The following is a 17,447-nucleotide window of genomic DNA, read 5'->3' on the forward strand; positions in this document are numbered from 1 at the left end:
AGCAACCGGGATAACTGCAGCCTTGAAAGGATTGTTAAGAAAAGGCTGTTCAAAAATTTGGGGGAGATTCACAAGGAGTGGACTGCTGCTGGAGTCATTGCTTCAAGAGCCACCACAGACAGACATATCCAGGACATGGGCTACAATTGTCGTATTCCTTGTGTCAAGCCACCTATGACCAATAGAAAATGCCAGAAGCGTCTTACCCTGGCCTGGAGAAAAAGAAATGGACTATTGCTCAGTGGTCCAAGGTGTTGTTTACAGATGAAAGTAAATTTAGCATTTAATTTGGAAATCAAGGTCCCAGAGTCTGGAGGAAGAGTGGAGAGGCACACAATCCACGCTGCTTGAGGTCTAGTGTGAAGTTTCCTCAATCACTGATGGTTTGGGGAGCCATGTCATCTGCTGGTGTAGGTCCACTGTGTTTTATCACGACCAAAGTCAGCGCAGCCGTCTACCAGGAAATTTTCGATCACTTCATGCTTCCCTCTGCCTACAAGCTTTTTGGAGATGGAAATTTCAATCTCCGGCAGGACTTGGCACCTGTCCACACTGCCAAAAGTACCAATACCTGGTTTAAAAACAACAGTATCACTGTGCTTGATTGGCCAGCAAACTCGCATGAGCTTAGAGAATCTATGGAGTATTGTCAAGAGGAAGATGAGAGACACCAGAACCAACAATGCAGATGAGCTGCTATCAAAGCAGGACTGGACTTCCATAACTTGAAGGCTGATTGATGCTAAGAAGCCCCGACTAAGTATTGAGTGCATTTACTGAGCATACATTTCAGTAGGCCAACATTTCAGATTTTAAAATCATGTTTCAAGCTGGTGTTATAAAGTATTCTAATTTACTGACATAATGACTTTTGAGGTTTTCATTGGCTGTAAGTCATAATCATCAACATAAACAGAAATAAACATTTGAAATAGATCACTCTGTTTGTAATAACTCTATATAATATATAGATGTTTACCCTGGTTACCCGGGGACTTCGGGATCGTTGGTCACTGGAGAGCTGTCTGTGTGACAGCTCTCCAGCGACCAAACAGCGATGCTGCAGCGATCGACATCGTTGTCGGTATCGCTGCAGCGTCGCTTAGTGTGAAGGTACCTTTAGTGTGCTCAGATTCTCTGATCCTAGAGAATTAGATTGCACTATTCCAAGGATCAGAGTTTGATCAGAGTGTCATTTGCATAATTGGCCCGGGTGAGTGAATCTACAGTTGTCTGCATGAGTCCTGGCTGAAAAGATCAATGAGTGAGTTGAACTGAATTATGGATGTAAGACCACAGATCCATCACCAGGTTTCACAAAAACGGTGTACATGATATACAGTAGCTCTCTAAGACCTGACATGTATGCTTTGCAAATCCATGCCATAACATCTGTATATGGCCATTTTCAGTATTTGGTCAGTATTTTACCTCAGTATTTGTAAGCCAAAACCAGGAGTGGAACAATTAGAGGAAAAGTATAATAGAAACACGTCACCACTTCTGTACTTATCACCCACTCCTGGTTTTGGCTTACACATACTGATGTAAAATACTGACCAAATATTGAACATGTGCATGTGGCCTTTTTACTATCAGGTGGAAAAACTTTCAAAAATACAATTTATAAATCTGGGAACTAGTGACAGGATCATCGTAGTACTTTAACTCAGCATTATGGATTATATGCTCATATGTACGTTTTTTTTTTGTCTTCCATTTTGACCATTTCTCATATGTGTTTCTAGTGAGAAGAGCGAGTCAACCAACAGTGGATCAACAAGTGAGTAATGGCGGCATCAGTACAGTAGGTCCTTTGTAATGTAAAGAAGAATTACAACTCCACTTATGTTCTAAAAGCCTGCATGCTAATTTTCTAGATTTTTTTTTCACAGCTCTTATTAGCAATGCGCCAGAAATGAAGCTGTACAAACAGTCAGTGACGGCCAGACATCCAAGAAAAAAAGCAGAGAAAGCTTTAAGTAAATAATTTGGATCTTCCTCCTAGTATACTTAAAGGGTGACTAAATGTTTCAATATTGTTTTTTACATGTTATGGCCCCCGCTTTGAGGTGTTTTGTTCCCCTGTGATTACTCATGCCAAGAAACAGGTTGTCCTCAGATCCTGAGCAGAGCGATGTCTGGACTCAACATGAAGTCTATGGGTCGGACACAGTTCGGCCAACGCTCTGAGGATCAGCAGACAGCTTCTTCCTCTCAGCTTGAGCAGTCAGTAGGGAAGGTGGTTCAGGACCACCACTGACTAACACTACTAAACAGAGGCTACAACATGTCAACAAATATTTCAACATTTGGTTACCCTTTAATATGACTACCGGTTTGGGACTTTTTATTACAGGGCAGTTTTCTTCCCCCCGCACATACACTTTGTTGCCACTAGGGGACAGATTTGATTATAACATCTAGAATAGTTACTTCCACGTGTATGAGTTGCTCACAACATGAGTAGACATGGGGGAGAACACATGCTTGTCACGGGGAATTATTATTAAGGCTTTCTCATATCACTTTTCCTTGTGGCAGCTTTGTAATTTTTTTTGCGCCAAATGTATCAAGCTGTCAAACAATGTTGAATAAATTTAAATCTGATTCTTCTGTCTATTTCTCCACTTTTTACTGCATCTTCCTTACTGGAGTCGAATCACAGCTTTTTTGCAACTTTTTAAAAAGTCATATTTCATAATTCATTCTTATTTGCATAGCTAACCATGCCCCCTTTCACACCCACTTAGTGGCATAATTAGCACAAAGTCACAGTTTGTTCCAAAAATGCGGCCTGTGCCAAAATTTGGGACTTTTTGACTGCAAAAAATATAAAAATACTGACTCAAAAGCCTTAATATATTTTATATATCATAATGTCTACTCAGGTTCTTTTTCCTTATTTCTTTATTCTAGTTTTCTAGCATAAAAAAAGCCTTCCAAATTATGGCACATTCCATATTTGCGCAATCATTTGCAAGCAACTGATTTTTTTTTACATGGCAAGAAAAGTGTATTGTAGTGGAAAGCTCATGGCTGGCATACATTTATACTTTCTTGTGCATAGTCAGCCCAGAGATGTGACAAATTTATTCCGATGTTTACGTCTTAAAGTTTTGCACACATTGTGCCAGTGTAGGTTCAATACTGGGCCAGTATACTGGAGTATGAACTCCCGTACTAACATATCCCCCCCTCAGTGTATTCGGTGCATGCATATCTGGGCATGACTGACCTCTGGTGGTAAATGGGAGAAGTGCACATTGAAGCAATATGCCTTAATTATGGTATAGAAAGTAGAAGAGTGCACCTAGTCATATTGTACCTATGTTAGAGGGGAAATGCCTTGATGGTTTACACCCTACATTCATCACACAAACCATGGAAAATAGAACATTCTGTTGCAGTGGAACATAGATGTTGGTCTGTATGAAGTTTAGTAAATTCTCCTTTGTATTCTGTTTTAGCTGGACCTCAAAATTCTAGCACCCCAATGTCAACTCCTACTCCAGGGTCCACTTCCACCCCCGCTGACCAGAGTAAGGCAATTACTCGCCTGCACATGCAGCTTCATCTTCATGACCTGCAACATAATGCCAGTGAACTAAGGAACCAGCTGCAGCAACTGAAGAAACTTCAGGTACTTATTAATTTGGTAGTAATATGGCCGGCTACAACTCTCAGGACCTTGGTCCGTCCAGTGCGTCCACGTATCACTTTCATTGATGCAATGTTTCTCCTGCAAGTTGTCATTTTTAGGTTAAGTTCTCACAGTGAGTTTTTGATGTTGCACCTGTTAGGTAAATTAGATTACTTGCATTTTTTATTGCGTTTTTATTGCATTGTTAACTGCGTTTTTTGGGGTATGTCATGTTTTAAACAAAACTGCTTAGTTTATGATACTTCCTAATATTTGGCTTTGACAAAACTTTATTGATAGTCGTGCGGATTACATGAGTTTTTAGTGTGTTTCCGCTGCGGAAACTCACAAAAATGTTTACGATACGATACGATACACTTTATTGATCCCAGGGGGAAATTACGGTATTACAGCAATACATAAAATTTTAAAACACAAATCTTGCACAGGTATACCAACATTACATAACAAATATGTAATGTATGTTTTTTACCTGCAGATTTTCTGCATGTAATGCAAGTCTATGGGAAAAATCCACACATACAACTCAGCATACCTGCAAGAGAAACTAACATGTTGCTGATTTCAAACATGCACCACAAGTCAATCTACGCTGAGCAAAAAAGAAGCACAGTGGACATGAAATTTCTATAAATCGTATCCACTTTGCTAGAACTGTAAAACAGTGCATTTTTAATGCAGTGAGAATATGCAGCATTAAAAAGTCACCAGAAACTTATTGTGGGCACACAGCATTAGGCCTCTTTCACACGTCAGTGTGTCCTGTATGTGTGGTGACAGTTTTCACACGTACCGGAGACACTTACACATGTAGACCCATTCAAGTGAATGGGTCTGTGCACTTCAGTGTGTTTCCACTGACTGTGTGTCTGTGGGCAAAACACGCTGACATATCTGTTTTTTAACAGACGCACGGGCTGAAAAACGTGCCATACATGTGCACACTGATGACATCCATGTGTCATCAGTGTGACAGGCATCGGCGCCTGAGAATTTGCGGTACTATTGGCACTGTTCCCCAGCACTGAGTGCTGAAGACAGCTCTCATTATGCTTCCCTGCTGGGGCTGTGATCAGCACTAGCAGGGGACAATGTTAAGCGGTGTATCCAGCTGATAACTCCGAGAGCAGGCAGCAGCTGGTGGGACTACTACTCCCATCAGCCTACACCTGCAGCTGCTAATAACAATGAGAGCAGGTGCCTGCTGTTCTATAAATAAATACATTTTTTTTAAATGACATGGCATATCCCTGTATTTTTTATAACCAGCCAGGCAAAACTGACAGCTGCGGGCTGCATCCCTCAACTGTCAGCTTCAGCAAGGTTGGTTATCAAGAATAGAGTGATCCCCAAGTGGGATTTCTTAATTATTTAAATAATTTAAAAAAACGGCTTGGGGTCTTTCCTCATTTTTGACAACCAGCCAAGCTAAAGCAGACACTTAGGGGTTAGTATTCTCAGGATGGTAAGGGGAAATTGGTATTTGTCCCCCCAGCCTAAAAATAGCAGCCTGCAGCCCCCAGAAGAGGCACATCTATTAGATGCGCCAACTCTGTAGCTTTTCCCAGCTTTCCCCACTTGCCCTGTGGTGGTGGCAAGTGGGGTTCATATTTGTGGGGTTGATGTCACCTTGATATTATCTGGTGGCGTCAAACCCATGGCTTAGTAATGGAGAGTCGGCTATAAGATGCCTATCCATTACTAATCCTATAGTTGTATTGTAAATAAACACACATCAAGTATAAAGTATTTTATTTGAAATAAAAACAAAACACACTTATCCTTTTTATTTAAAAATAACAAACACAGTTATACTCACCTAATGCCCATTCCATTGAAGCCCTCGTCTCCTGTTATAAAGCAAAAGTAAAAAACAACCATATCTTTCACCTCTCTGTCCAACGTCATAATCCATGTCTGGAGATAAATATTTTTCAACCTGGACAGTGCCAAGATGCGACCATCCAGGCTGAGAACCTCTGATGAATGAGCTGCTGCGAGCGCAGCATCAGTGAGCAGCAGTGACCTCATCGAGGTTATCACAGGTCAGTGAGGCGAGTCACTAAGGCTGCATTCCCAGCTGGGCTGAACTGCAGTGACCTCAGCACCGTGAGAAAAAGTCAGTTAGTTCACCGCAGTTCAGCTCAGTGAGTTCACCGCAGATCACTGTGTATATATTTAATTATTTAAATAATTAAAAAATACGGCGTGGGAACCCCTCTATTCTTGATAACTAGCCTTGCTAAAGCTGACAACTGAGGGTTGCAGGCCACAGCTGTCAGTTTTGGCTGGCTGGTAATCAAAAATACAGGGGAACCCACGTCATATTTTAAATTATCACAATTATTAGCACAGCCGGTGGCTGATGAATACTCCCATCAGCCATTGCCTGCTCTCACTGTTATCAATTGAATACAAATCTCAACATTCTCCACTGTTAGCGCTGATTGCATCGTAAGCAGGGGCACAAGATGAGAGCTGTCTTCATCACCTGGCGCCCGGGAACAGTACTGCTACTTCCCAGGCACTGGTACATGTGACACAGATAGGCACACGGCTGCCACACATATGCTACACATATGCCACAAGTATTACACACACAGGCAGGTCAGAGTCACACTACCTTATCATACAGACGAGTGCTATGCTATAAAAAAATCACATAGCACTTGGACCAATGTTAATCAATGGAGCAGCTCCCATCATCCGTTTTTTTCTCGGCCGCATTATACGTGCGAGACTCGCCAATGAAAGTCTATGGGTGTGAGAAAAACTCGCACACCACACGGACCATCAGTATGACTTGCGAAAAATACGCACCGGTGTCTTTTAGAAAAGCCGGCAATTCAGCTAGCTGTAATGTAAAATCACACTGACCGGTTAAACTAAAATAGATAAAATAAATGTATATGGAGCACCCGCTAGAGCCGTAGGGTACAGTGACCCGGTCCGTGGCCCTGGGCATCCAATAAAATTAAAATGAAAGGGGACAGTTTGTAAGGGATTTAACGTGATGCCACCTGTGGTGTTCGGCAATGAGTGGCCAATACTACTTACGGGGACTGCTGGGGCTGATGGCGACGCAGCTGGGATGGTTCTGCTCCCACAGGTGGAGCGGGGCCCCAGGGCTACCGGTATAGTTGGTAAGGGATCATAGACGTTGGGGTGCAGGACTGAGGGTGTGGGAAATGACTGGAGGACACAAGTACTGCAGTTTCCTTTACCTTTACTTGTTAGTTGCAGGTGCAGTCCAGGGCATGGGTAACAGGTGATGATGGAGTCCGGGCAGCCTGGAAGCAACTTAGGATCCACCTAGCCAAGTGGGTTTGGAGGCCTACCTACTGCGCTGTTCTCTTAGGTCCTTACTGCCCTAAGCTCTGCTCAAGTTCTTCTCCTGCATGTTGCTTCTAACCTGTATGGCAGACAACGTGAGCCTATCACGAGCACTGCCTTTTCACTGGCAGCCCCGGGCTCTTGGTCTGCTGTGGTGCCTCTGGGTGTTTGGGGTGGCCAAGTAGTTTGCAGTTCCCTGCCCTCTAGATTCGGCGTCGGGGCATATAGCATCCACACAACCAAGGACTCTGGTATCCTATTTTGTCAGCACTCCATTCTGGGGTGAGCTTGGTTACAGCTTCACTCCCCAGGTTCTCCTCAACTTCCCTGCTCTCCTCTCACTCTCAGACTACTCACTGACTAACTCCGTCTCCAGGACAGAACTTATAGGGAAGCTACCCTGAAAGCGGATATTAGAGCTCCCCCTTCTGGTCTGGAGTAGGAAAGGTGTTGGACGCTGGCATTACCTGGTAAGGGGACCCCTCCTTGCTTCCAGGCATGACATCACCCCCTGTGAGGGAGGCAATGCCACTGTGGCAACCAGACTCCTGGGGTGCCACATTTACACATAGTATAGGTATATATATACTGTATATGTGTGTGTATACATATATATATATATATATATATATATATATATATATGTCATTGACACACACATATATACAGTGGGGCAAAAAAGTATTTAGTCAGTCAGCAATAGTGCAAGTTCCACCACTTAAAAAGATGAGAGGCGTCTGTAATTTACATCATAGGTAGACCTCAACTATGGGAGACAAACTGAGAAAATAAAATCCAGAAAATCACATTGTCTGTTTTCTTAACATTTTTTTTTGCATATTATGGTGGAAAATAAGTATTTGGTCAGAAACAAATAATCAAGATTTCTGGCTCTCACAGACCTGTAACTTCTTCTTTAAGAGTCTCCTCTTTCCTCCACTCATTACCTGTAGTAATGGCACCTGTTTAAACTTGTTATCAGTATAAAAAGACACCTGTGCACACCCTTAAACAGTCTGACTCCAAACTCCACTATGGTGAAGACCAAAGAGCTGTCAAAGGACACCAGAAACAAAATTGTAGCCCTGCACCAGGCTGGGAAGACTGAATCTGCAATAGCCAACCAGCTTGGAGTGAAGAAATCAACAGTGGGAGCAATAATTAGAAAAAGGAAGACATACAAGACCACTGATAATCTCCCTCGATCTGGGGCTCCACGCAAAATCCCACCCCGTGGGGTCAGAATGATCACAAGAACGGTGAGCAAAAATCCCAGAACCACGCGGGGGGACCTAGTGAATGAACTGCAGAGAGCTGGGACCAATGTAACAAGGCCTACCATAAGTAACACACTACGCCACCTTGGACTCAGATCCTGCAGTGCCAGACGTGTCCCACTGCTTAAGCCAGTACATGTCCGGGCCCGTCTGAAGTTTGCTAGAGAGCATTTGGATGATCCAGAGGAGTTTTGGGAGAATGTCCTATGGTCTGATGAAACCAAACTGGAACTTTGCATCCATCAAACACCATACCTACTGTAAAGCATGGTGGTGGAAACATCATGCTTTGGGGCTGTTTCTCTGCAAAGGGGCCAGGACGACTGATCCGGGTACATGAAAGAATGAATGGGGCCATGTATCGTGAGATTTTGAGTGCAAACCTCCTTCCATCAGCAAGGGCATTGAAGATGAAACGTGGCTGGGTCTTTCAACATGACAATGATCCAAAGCACACCGCCAGGGCAACGAAGGTGTGGCTTCGTAAGAAGCATTTCAAGGTCCTGGAGTGGCCTAGCCAGTCTCCAGATCTCAACCCTATAGAAAACCTTTGGAGGGAGTTGAAAGTCCATGTTGCCAAGCGAAAAGCCAAAAACATCACTGCTCTAGAGGAGATCTGCATGGAGGAATGGGCCAATATACCAACAACAGTGTGTCGCAACCTTGTGAAGACTTACAGAAAACGTTTGACCTCTGTCATTGCCAACAAAGGATATATTACAAAGTATTGAGATGAAATTTTGTTTCTGACCAAATACTTATTTTCCACCATAATATGCAAATAAAATGTTAAAAAAACAGACAATGTGATTTTCTGGATTTTTTTTTCTCAGTTTGTCTCCCATAGTTGAGGTCTACCTATGATGTAAATTACAGACGCCTCTCATCTTTTTAAGTGGTGGAACTTGCACTATTGCTGACTGACTAAATACTTTTTTGCCCCACTGTATATATATATATATATATATATATTTATATTTCATAGAGAGTTAAGTAGCAGAATAGCCGATAATTCAATTGTCGGGTTCTGTAAAATCATTGCAGAAGCCGACAGGATATAACACATGGTTTACATATAGTAAACCATTGCATATCACTTAGATTTATATATGTCCCTGACTAATTAAATTAACAAATTTATTCAGGGAAAAAAATTGCGTGGGCTCCCGCGCAATTTTCTTCACCAGAGAGGGAAAGCCAGTGACTGAGTCCCTTCCTAGGCTATAAATATCAGCCCGCAGCTGTCTGCATAGCCTTTCTGGCTATTAATTATAGGGGGACCCCACGTCATTTTTTGGGGGAGGGAGGTCCCGCTATTAGAATAGTAAGTAAAGGCTAAATATACAGCTGCGGGCTGATATTCATAGCCTGGGAAGATCCATGGGTATTAACCCCTTCCCAGGCTACAAAATATCGGCCCCAGCCATCAACTTTCCCACTCTGGCAAACAAAATTGCGCTGGAGACCACGCAAATTTTTTTTGCTTGTAGGATGGAACTTGTGGAGTCAATAAATAGGCTTCCACATTATTTATTCATGATTTTCTGGGATCCATTATATGTCCATTTTGCAAGCTGACAAGAAAATCTCGCCATATAGATGTCACATGGATTCTTAGATGCGAGAAAATCGCATCCTCGCATTGCAAACAGATTACATACGGATCACTGTTAGGGAACATTTCTCGACCATGAAAAACGGACCGATTTTTTTATAAGTTGTGTCTGACTCCAGCCACACACAGACACTGATATCTCCAATACTGGTTTTTCCAGTACGGCAATATCAGGACATGTGAAAGAACCCTTAGGCCAGTGACACATGACCATAGATTCTCTCATCCAAGAGGATCGGGTCAATTATGCTAATGACACTCCGATCAAACTCTGATTAGAGAAGTAGAGAAAGCCGAGCACCACTGGTGATTGATAGAGCCAATACCATCAGCTGATCAAAAATGCCGCAGGCATAAAACCTTTTTTTTTTCTTCCTTTCAGGTGCACACAAGGGCAAAGTGCATAATCCAAATGAAATGAAAAGAGGTGGCATCCACCGGAATAAAGTCCATACGTTATTGGTCCAAAAAATGTTTAAAACATCTCAGGCAGTTGGGGGGCTAGAGAGTGCAAAGACAACATCCATTTTGCACTGTGTTGCACTTCTGCGGGTCTCTACGGGCCTTCACTTCAGAGACCCGTAGAAGCACCACACAGCGCGAAACGGCTGCCGTCTTTGCACTCTCTTGCACCCACCTGCCTGAGATGTTTTAAACATTTTTTGGACCACTAAAGTTTATTGGACTTTATTTCGGTGAGTGCCATTTCTTTTAATTTCATTTGGATCATAAACTCTGATTAGAGTTTGATCAGTTTGAGCATAGACCCAATTTCTCCATGTTCTTCATTCTTTGAGTCTGCGGAAATCAGACTGCACTCTGACGTCATCCAAGTGTAGTCCGATGTTTTCCATGCCCCCTTAGACTTGAATGCATGAGTACCTTCTGATTTCAGAATGAAATCGCAGCATACTGTGATTTTTTTTCACAGGCAGATTCTGTCAGTGAAAAAAAATCGGGCATCTGCACTGCCTCATTAAATAACATTGGTCCGAGTGCTATCCGATATATAATTGGATAGCACTCGTCCTATTTATATGCATGTGTGACCATGGCCTTAGTGTGTGTTCCCATCTACAAAGGGCAGGGGTATTGAAATAAAACTACGGCCCGATTAATCATTTGCGGGTTTTTTAAGTCACTTAAATGTTCCTTATTTTTGTATTTGTGACTTTTCAGGGCAAAACGTCACAGGTTCTGCTAAAATGTTAAAAATTTCAAGTGTACATAATATCACGCTTGATTAGTGTACATTTATGCAACAATGCTGTGACTTTTTAGGCTGTGTGCACACGTTCCTGTTTTTTCGCAGTTTTTTCGTGGTTTTTCCTGATAAAAACGCTATAAAACCGCAAAAAAAAACTCATACAATAAGCACCCCATCATTTAGAATGAATTCCGCATGTTTTGTGCACATGATGCGTTTTTTTCTGTGAAAAAAACCGCATCGCGGTAAAAACCGCAGCATGTTCATTAATTTTAGTTTTTTTTTCGCGGATTTCCCACTACAAAATGCATCGGGAAGTGTCCGGATAAAACCGCGGCAAAACCGCGGCAAAAACGCCTGCAGATTTCTTGCGGATTTCTTGCAGAAAATGTCCGGTTTTTCTCAGGAATTTTCTGCGAGAAATCCTGAACGTGTGCACATAGCCTAAAGAGTTGCAATTGATGAGTCATTCAAGAACTTCTGAATACCCCAAAGTCTGCCCATACTAAAACACATGAAAAAAACAAACAAAACAGAACACTTTTAAATAATGCCAAAAATGGTACTAATGAAAAACTTGCAAAAAAAACATAAAATCTAGATAGCAAAGGTGCAAATACAATAATAAGTTGGGGCCAATATATAAGATGTAAAGAAATTAAACTTTACATTTTACGTAGTGCAGAACATATTTAACCATTTGTACCATGTCTCATTTTTTTCATATGTACTTTAGCTGCAGAACCAGGAGACGGTGCGAAGCATGTTGAAACGCACAGAGACGGAGATCAGTGTGAGGGTGACTGACACCGTGCGGAAACATGAAGACCCCTTACAGCGGCAGAGAGCCATGGTGGAGGAAGAGAGGCTGAAGTATCTAAATGAGGAGGAGCTCATCACTCAGCAGCTCAAGTGAGTATTTGTGTGTGAATAGTCCTTTGGCGGAATTATATAGTCACGGCAATATGGACACATTGAGGCCTGGGAGTCGGATTGTGTAATGTATGTATGATTTATTTTTATGTATTTACTGTGATTATTATTCATTTTTCCTGCTACAGTGATTTAGAGAAATCAGTGGACAAGATTAAGAAAGATTTAGCACACAACCACCGTCTGATATCAGTGCAGGAACTGGAGGAGAAGGCTGTAGTGCTCAAACAGCTTGGGGAGACCCTAACAGAGCTGAAAGGTAAGAAGGGTGAAATTCTATACATAAGACAGAAAACAAAAGTTAGGCCATATTCACACAGAGTTAGGTCTCTTTCACATGTCAGTGTCTCCAGTACGTGTGGTGATGGTTTTCAGTAGAAAAACAGCATTGGGACCCTTCTATTCTTGATAACCAACCTTGCAGAAGCTGGCAGCTGAGGGTTGCAGCCCCCAGCTGTGAGTTTTGTCTGGTTGGTTCAAGAAAATAGGGGGGAACCCACGTCAGGTTTTTCATTCATTTATTTTGTTAGATCGCAGGCGATCATCCGCTCCTGCTGTCACTGTTATTAGCGGCAGCAGGAGTCAGATGATAAGGGTAAGAGTCCCAAAAACTCCCACCTGCTGTCATCATTCGGACTTTAAGATAACTCTCATCATTCTCCTCTGCTCGCGTGCCGATCGCCGGCAGAGCAGGGGAGAATGATGAAAGCCGTTTTCAGCACCAGTCGCTGGGGAACCGCGCTTACTGTAGCACTTCATCCCCAGTGGCCGTCCATGTGGTACTGATGCGGCACACGGTTGCCACACATGTGCCGCATGTAGTACACACGTGGACACGGATATCGCCGGTACCGTTTTTTCCGGTACTAGAAATATCAGGACGTGTGAAACCAGCCTTATTAGAGGCATTCAAAACACTGAAGTTTACATGCAGAGAAGTCTTCAAGAACTACTCTTTTTTGGAGGAGTTTTCTGTTCCTGAAGCAGTTTTTTTTCGCAACCCTTTATTTGAATAGTGCCTAATTTGAATAGTCATATTCTCTTGTTAAAATAAACCTCAAAAAATTCTGTATATGAATAGTAAATTAGATTTCCATGAGAAATGAATAGGAAGAGGAGGAGGATTTTGGAGTGGATCTACTGAATGAAAATCCTCAAAAGAAACTCAGTGTGAATACAGCCTTCATGTGTAATAGAATGGCATTTGGCTTCACTTGCCTGTGTACTGTAGGTACTGGGGTAGACATATCATTGGTGCGGCCAGTGCAGCCATACAGGGGCCCACAAGTTAAGGGGGCTCACTACCACCTCCAAAGCAGGTGTGCATTATGATGACCTACGGACTACAAAGATCTCATATATTGTTCTTGCACAGGGGCCCTCTTTTGTCTGTACCTGTTCCTGCATTGTATCTACCTGTAATAGAAAAATGACATCCAGTATCCTCTCAGGTGTAGGAAAGGAATAAAACAACTGAAGCTTCTTGGATTCTGCTGACAGATCTCAGCAGACCTTTGCAAAAATGTAAAATTTCCCATGATCTTTAAATATATAGTCAGAACAATCCCATCTATAAAGGGCATGATCATACTTGAAAATTTATATTTCTACTGTTTCCTACAGAGTAAATTAGGTTCAGTTGAAGAATGTTAGTAAAACTCTGTCTAAAATATGCATTTATCTGTGGCAGTGACAAGTAATCACAAAGCATTTTTTTACTTTTCAATAACATGTAAACCCTATTCACTAGAAATGTGGCCATGCATACTTGCACTGCACTAATGTCATGACCTTATTGTACAAGGCTGGCAAAGTATCAAATCTTAATGATGATCTGTCTTTTGCCCTAATTATGTTTTTTTTTTTTTTTACTTGGAGTAAATGCTGCTGTTCTCCTGAATCTGGCATTGTTTTTCTTTCGATCCTGTGCCTCTTCAATTCTCAGATATGGCCATTTCTTCCTTCTATTTGTCCAACTAGGCATGGTCCTAATAAAAACTTCCATATGAAAAGTGCAGGATCACTCCCATTTGACTAAAAAGACTAGCTTTATACAACGGGAATAGAAAGCCATATCTCGGGAGCAGAGAGACCCAGAAACAAAAGACAAACAATGTCAGATTCAGGAGAACCACAGCATTTACCAGAAACCAGGAATTGACGCTCGAGGGATATAATTTGCATATTCCCGGTGCATTCTGGGAAGAGTGAAGAATTGCCGTGAGTCTGAAAATATTTAGGTGTAGTTGGATCAAGTTGCTTGAAGGAATCTTTACAACACTTCAATAACAATTCATTTTGTTCAACATGGACGAGATTATCCATATGGTGCGCTGCAGTGTGTGTTATATGCTTACAGACTAGCCAGAGGAAAAGATAAACTTTGCGTGCCAGAAATGCAAGCTTGTGACTCTGTTAGAGGAAAAGACACAAACTCTTCAGGAGAGAATAACTACACTGAAGCTCATCAAAGAAGATGAGGATTGCCTTGACAGAGCAGAAGAATATATTCAGAATGTTGCAAGAGAAGAACCTTTCAGTGTTCCTGCAGAAGCTAATGACTGAGTAGAAATAACTATTCAGAATGTTCGAAGAGAAGCACCTTTCAGTGTACCTGCAGAAGAAGAGAAATAGAAGCATGTGACCCAAAGAAGCAGGAAGATGAGGAGGCAATCAGCACCCATAACGCAGGAGAACTGCTACCATGCTCTCACGCAGGACAAGTATGAAGATGTACATCAGAAAAGTGCTTTGTCCACAAAGAATACTCCAATAAGAAATTAGAAGCCTCTTGAAGGGAGAAAAAGAAGCACTTTGGTGAAGAAGAAAAGGAGTGTGGTGGTCATGGCGGCTTCCCAACTGAGAGGAACAGAAGACTCTATCTGCCAACCGGACATCACCTCACGAGACGTGTGCTGCCTTTAAGGTGCCCAAATCAGAGATGTGTCTGATACGGCAGCAAGACTCTTCAGTACTACAGGCGACCAACTATCCTACTAATGCACGTAGGAACAAATGACACAGCAAAAAAGTACCTGGAAACTATTTGCAGAGACTTTGAAGACCTAGGCAAGAAAGTGAAGGAACTGGGAGCACAGGTCAATTTCTCATCCAACCACCCAGTGGTTGGACATGGAACAAGGAGATTGAACAGGATTCTAAAGGTGAATAACTGCCTGAAGAAGGAGCCACTGTGCTCTGAAAGCTTGCAAACATAGTATTTTCTGGTTAGCCAATAAAGGTATCACTCCTAGAATACTTTTGTCATCATTGGGCAGAAAAGTATTCACATCAATTTTTCTGGCTAACACGGTACGACAATACAATTTGTTATTATACATCATCCTAGGGTATTGAAAGATATAGCAGAGGAAATTGCCAACTAGCCAAAATCTTTGAAAATTCCTGGAGAACAGGAGCAGTCCCAGAAGATTGAAGAAGGGCAAATTTTGTCCCTATATTCAAAAAGGAAAGAAGATAGAGCCAGGAAATTACAGGCCAGTGAGCCTTACTTCTGTACCAGGAAAGATCTTTGAAGAAATTATTACACAGCATGTATGTAAGTTCTTGGATAAGAATACAGTATACAGAGCCAGCATGGGTTTGAAGCAAATATGTCATGTCAGATTAATCTAATTTCCTTCTATAATGGAAACACTGACTGGGCGGATCAGGGAAATGTGGTAGGTATAGTATATCTCAACTTCAGCAAAGTACGTGGTAAAGTATCTCATAGTATCCTTATTGAAAAAATGACCAAGTATGGATTGACAAGGCTACGGTTAGTTGGACGCAATGACCCTGGAGGTTCCTTCCAACTCTAAGGCTGCCGTCACACTAGCAGTATTTGGTCAGTATTTTACATCAGTATTTGTAAGCCAAAACCAGGAGTGGGTGATAAATGCAGAAATGGTGCTTATGTTTCTATAATACTTTTCTTCTAATTGTTCCACTCCTGGTTTTGGCTTACAAATACTGATGTAAAATATTGACCAAATACTGCTAGTGTGACGGCAGCCTAACATTTAATGATTTACACCAGATTAATCAATTACATATTTATGGCAGGTTACAGCTTCTCTTTAAACTTCATTCACTGTGACTTTGTTACAATTCTGACTGATAGTTTTGTTAGTTACTAATATCTGTGTACCAATCTGTTTTGGGAGTACCTGATTTTGATTAGATCCTTCTTCAATCTGTAGCTCAGTTTCCCAGCCTGCAAAGTAAAATGCGAATAGTTCTGCGTGTGGAGGTGGAAGCAGTGAAGTTCCTGAAGGAAGAGCCGCATCGTTTGGATGGGCTGCTAAAGAGGTGCAAGACGGTTACTGACACACTGGCTCAGATACGCAAGTGAGTAATCTCAGCAAACATATAAAATATCGACCTTCCCACTGACCACAGGCGAAAAAAAGGTTCTTATAGAAGATCTGGCACTGCTCTTACAGGGTGTATTTTTGTAGATATTCTATTTCCCACAAAATAACAGTTCTGCAGCAACTCTTCTTACAACTCTGCATTGTGCAGTTCCCCTGTTATTCCTCATAGAAAATATTGACTAAATTTACAACAGAGTGCTTCCTTTCCTCTTTGTCAAAGGGGTGTGTCCCTGCTCGGTTTCCTAAAGGCCACACTGAATCGACATTGTCAATAGGGACACAGCTCGAGGGGTAACATCCAGCTGTCATTTTATTAGTGTTCTACGAGAAGATGTTTCTGACCTGTTATTTCCTCTAGAATGCAATTACTACATTTCTTTTTTAATCAATCTTTTTATCAAATAGCAGCTATGCTATTCTCCCTGTGTCCAAGCATAAAGCAACTCCGAGGACCTAAGCAGTTTGTTAAAAATGTGCCTTAGAGGGAGCTGCATGAAATAAGGGGAGATAGCCCGATTCCAGTGACGTATCCTGGGCTGCGTGGTGCAGTTTGGATAGAACCCGTTTTCTCTACTGTAGATATACCAGTGGTCAGAATACTGAGCTCTGTATATGTATAACCCCTCCGATACCCTCTGATTGGCTGCTTCCTGTATAAATGTGCATTGCCAGCAAGCTGCCAATCAGTGGTGGGGGCGCGGTTAAAAACAGATTATCCTGATTGGCCTACATGTGAGACTTAGTCCTGCAGTGATAATCTCCTGCTGATAAACACTGATTGTATTGAAATTACAGGAAGCTGATGAGCAAGTGACATTAAGGAGTGCTGGATTTTTTGAATACGTAGATTTAAGACCCCATCTGAGCACCTCAGAATACCAGGAGTACCATATTTCCAAGTGTATGCTGCTTCCCCCTCACTACAAATTGCATGGCTTTGTACGTAGAGTAGCATTGGGGAACTGATAATTTCATTATGAAAATGTGCTAAAGGTAATTGGAGAATTTAGCCACTTTTTGTGAAAATGTATTTTGAAGG

General features: G+C 41.9%; 1 protein-coding gene across 8 annotated transcripts in view; it reads left to right on the forward strand.

Moving 5' to 3' along the window:
• SRCIN1 (SRC kinase signaling inhibitor 1) overlaps nucleotides 1–17,447 on the forward strand; it is a 588,753-nt gene that overhangs the window by 524,073 nt on the left and 47,233 nt on the right. For 5 of the 8 annotated variants that reach the window (XM_069751702.1, XM_069751696.1, XM_069751697.1 and 2 more), the window contains exons 10-15: nucleotides 1,749–1,783; nucleotides 1,896–1,982; nucleotides 3,471–3,643; nucleotides 11,833–12,008; nucleotides 12,158–12,288; nucleotides 16,235–16,382. In XM_069751702.1, coding sequence (XP_069607803.1) covers nucleotides 1,749–1,783; nucleotides 1,896–1,982; nucleotides 3,471–3,643; nucleotides 11,833–12,008; nucleotides 12,158–12,288; nucleotides 16,235–16,382 — 750 coding nt within the window. The remainder of the gene's footprint in view (nucleotides 1–1,748; nucleotides 1,784–1,895; nucleotides 1,983–3,470; nucleotides 3,644–11,832; nucleotides 12,009–12,157; nucleotides 12,289–16,234; nucleotides 16,383–17,447) is intronic. The other 3 variants (XM_069751703.1, XM_069751699.1, XM_069751700.1) reach the window with 1 other exon arrangement.

Source organism: Ranitomeya imitator, chromosome 2 (assembly GCF_032444005.1).
Source record: "Ranitomeya imitator isolate aRanImi1 chromosome 2, aRanImi1.pri, whole genome shotgun sequence".
In the NCBI taxonomy this organism is placed as follows: Eukaryota; Metazoa; Chordata; class Amphibia; order Anura; family Dendrobatidae; genus Ranitomeya; species Ranitomeya imitator.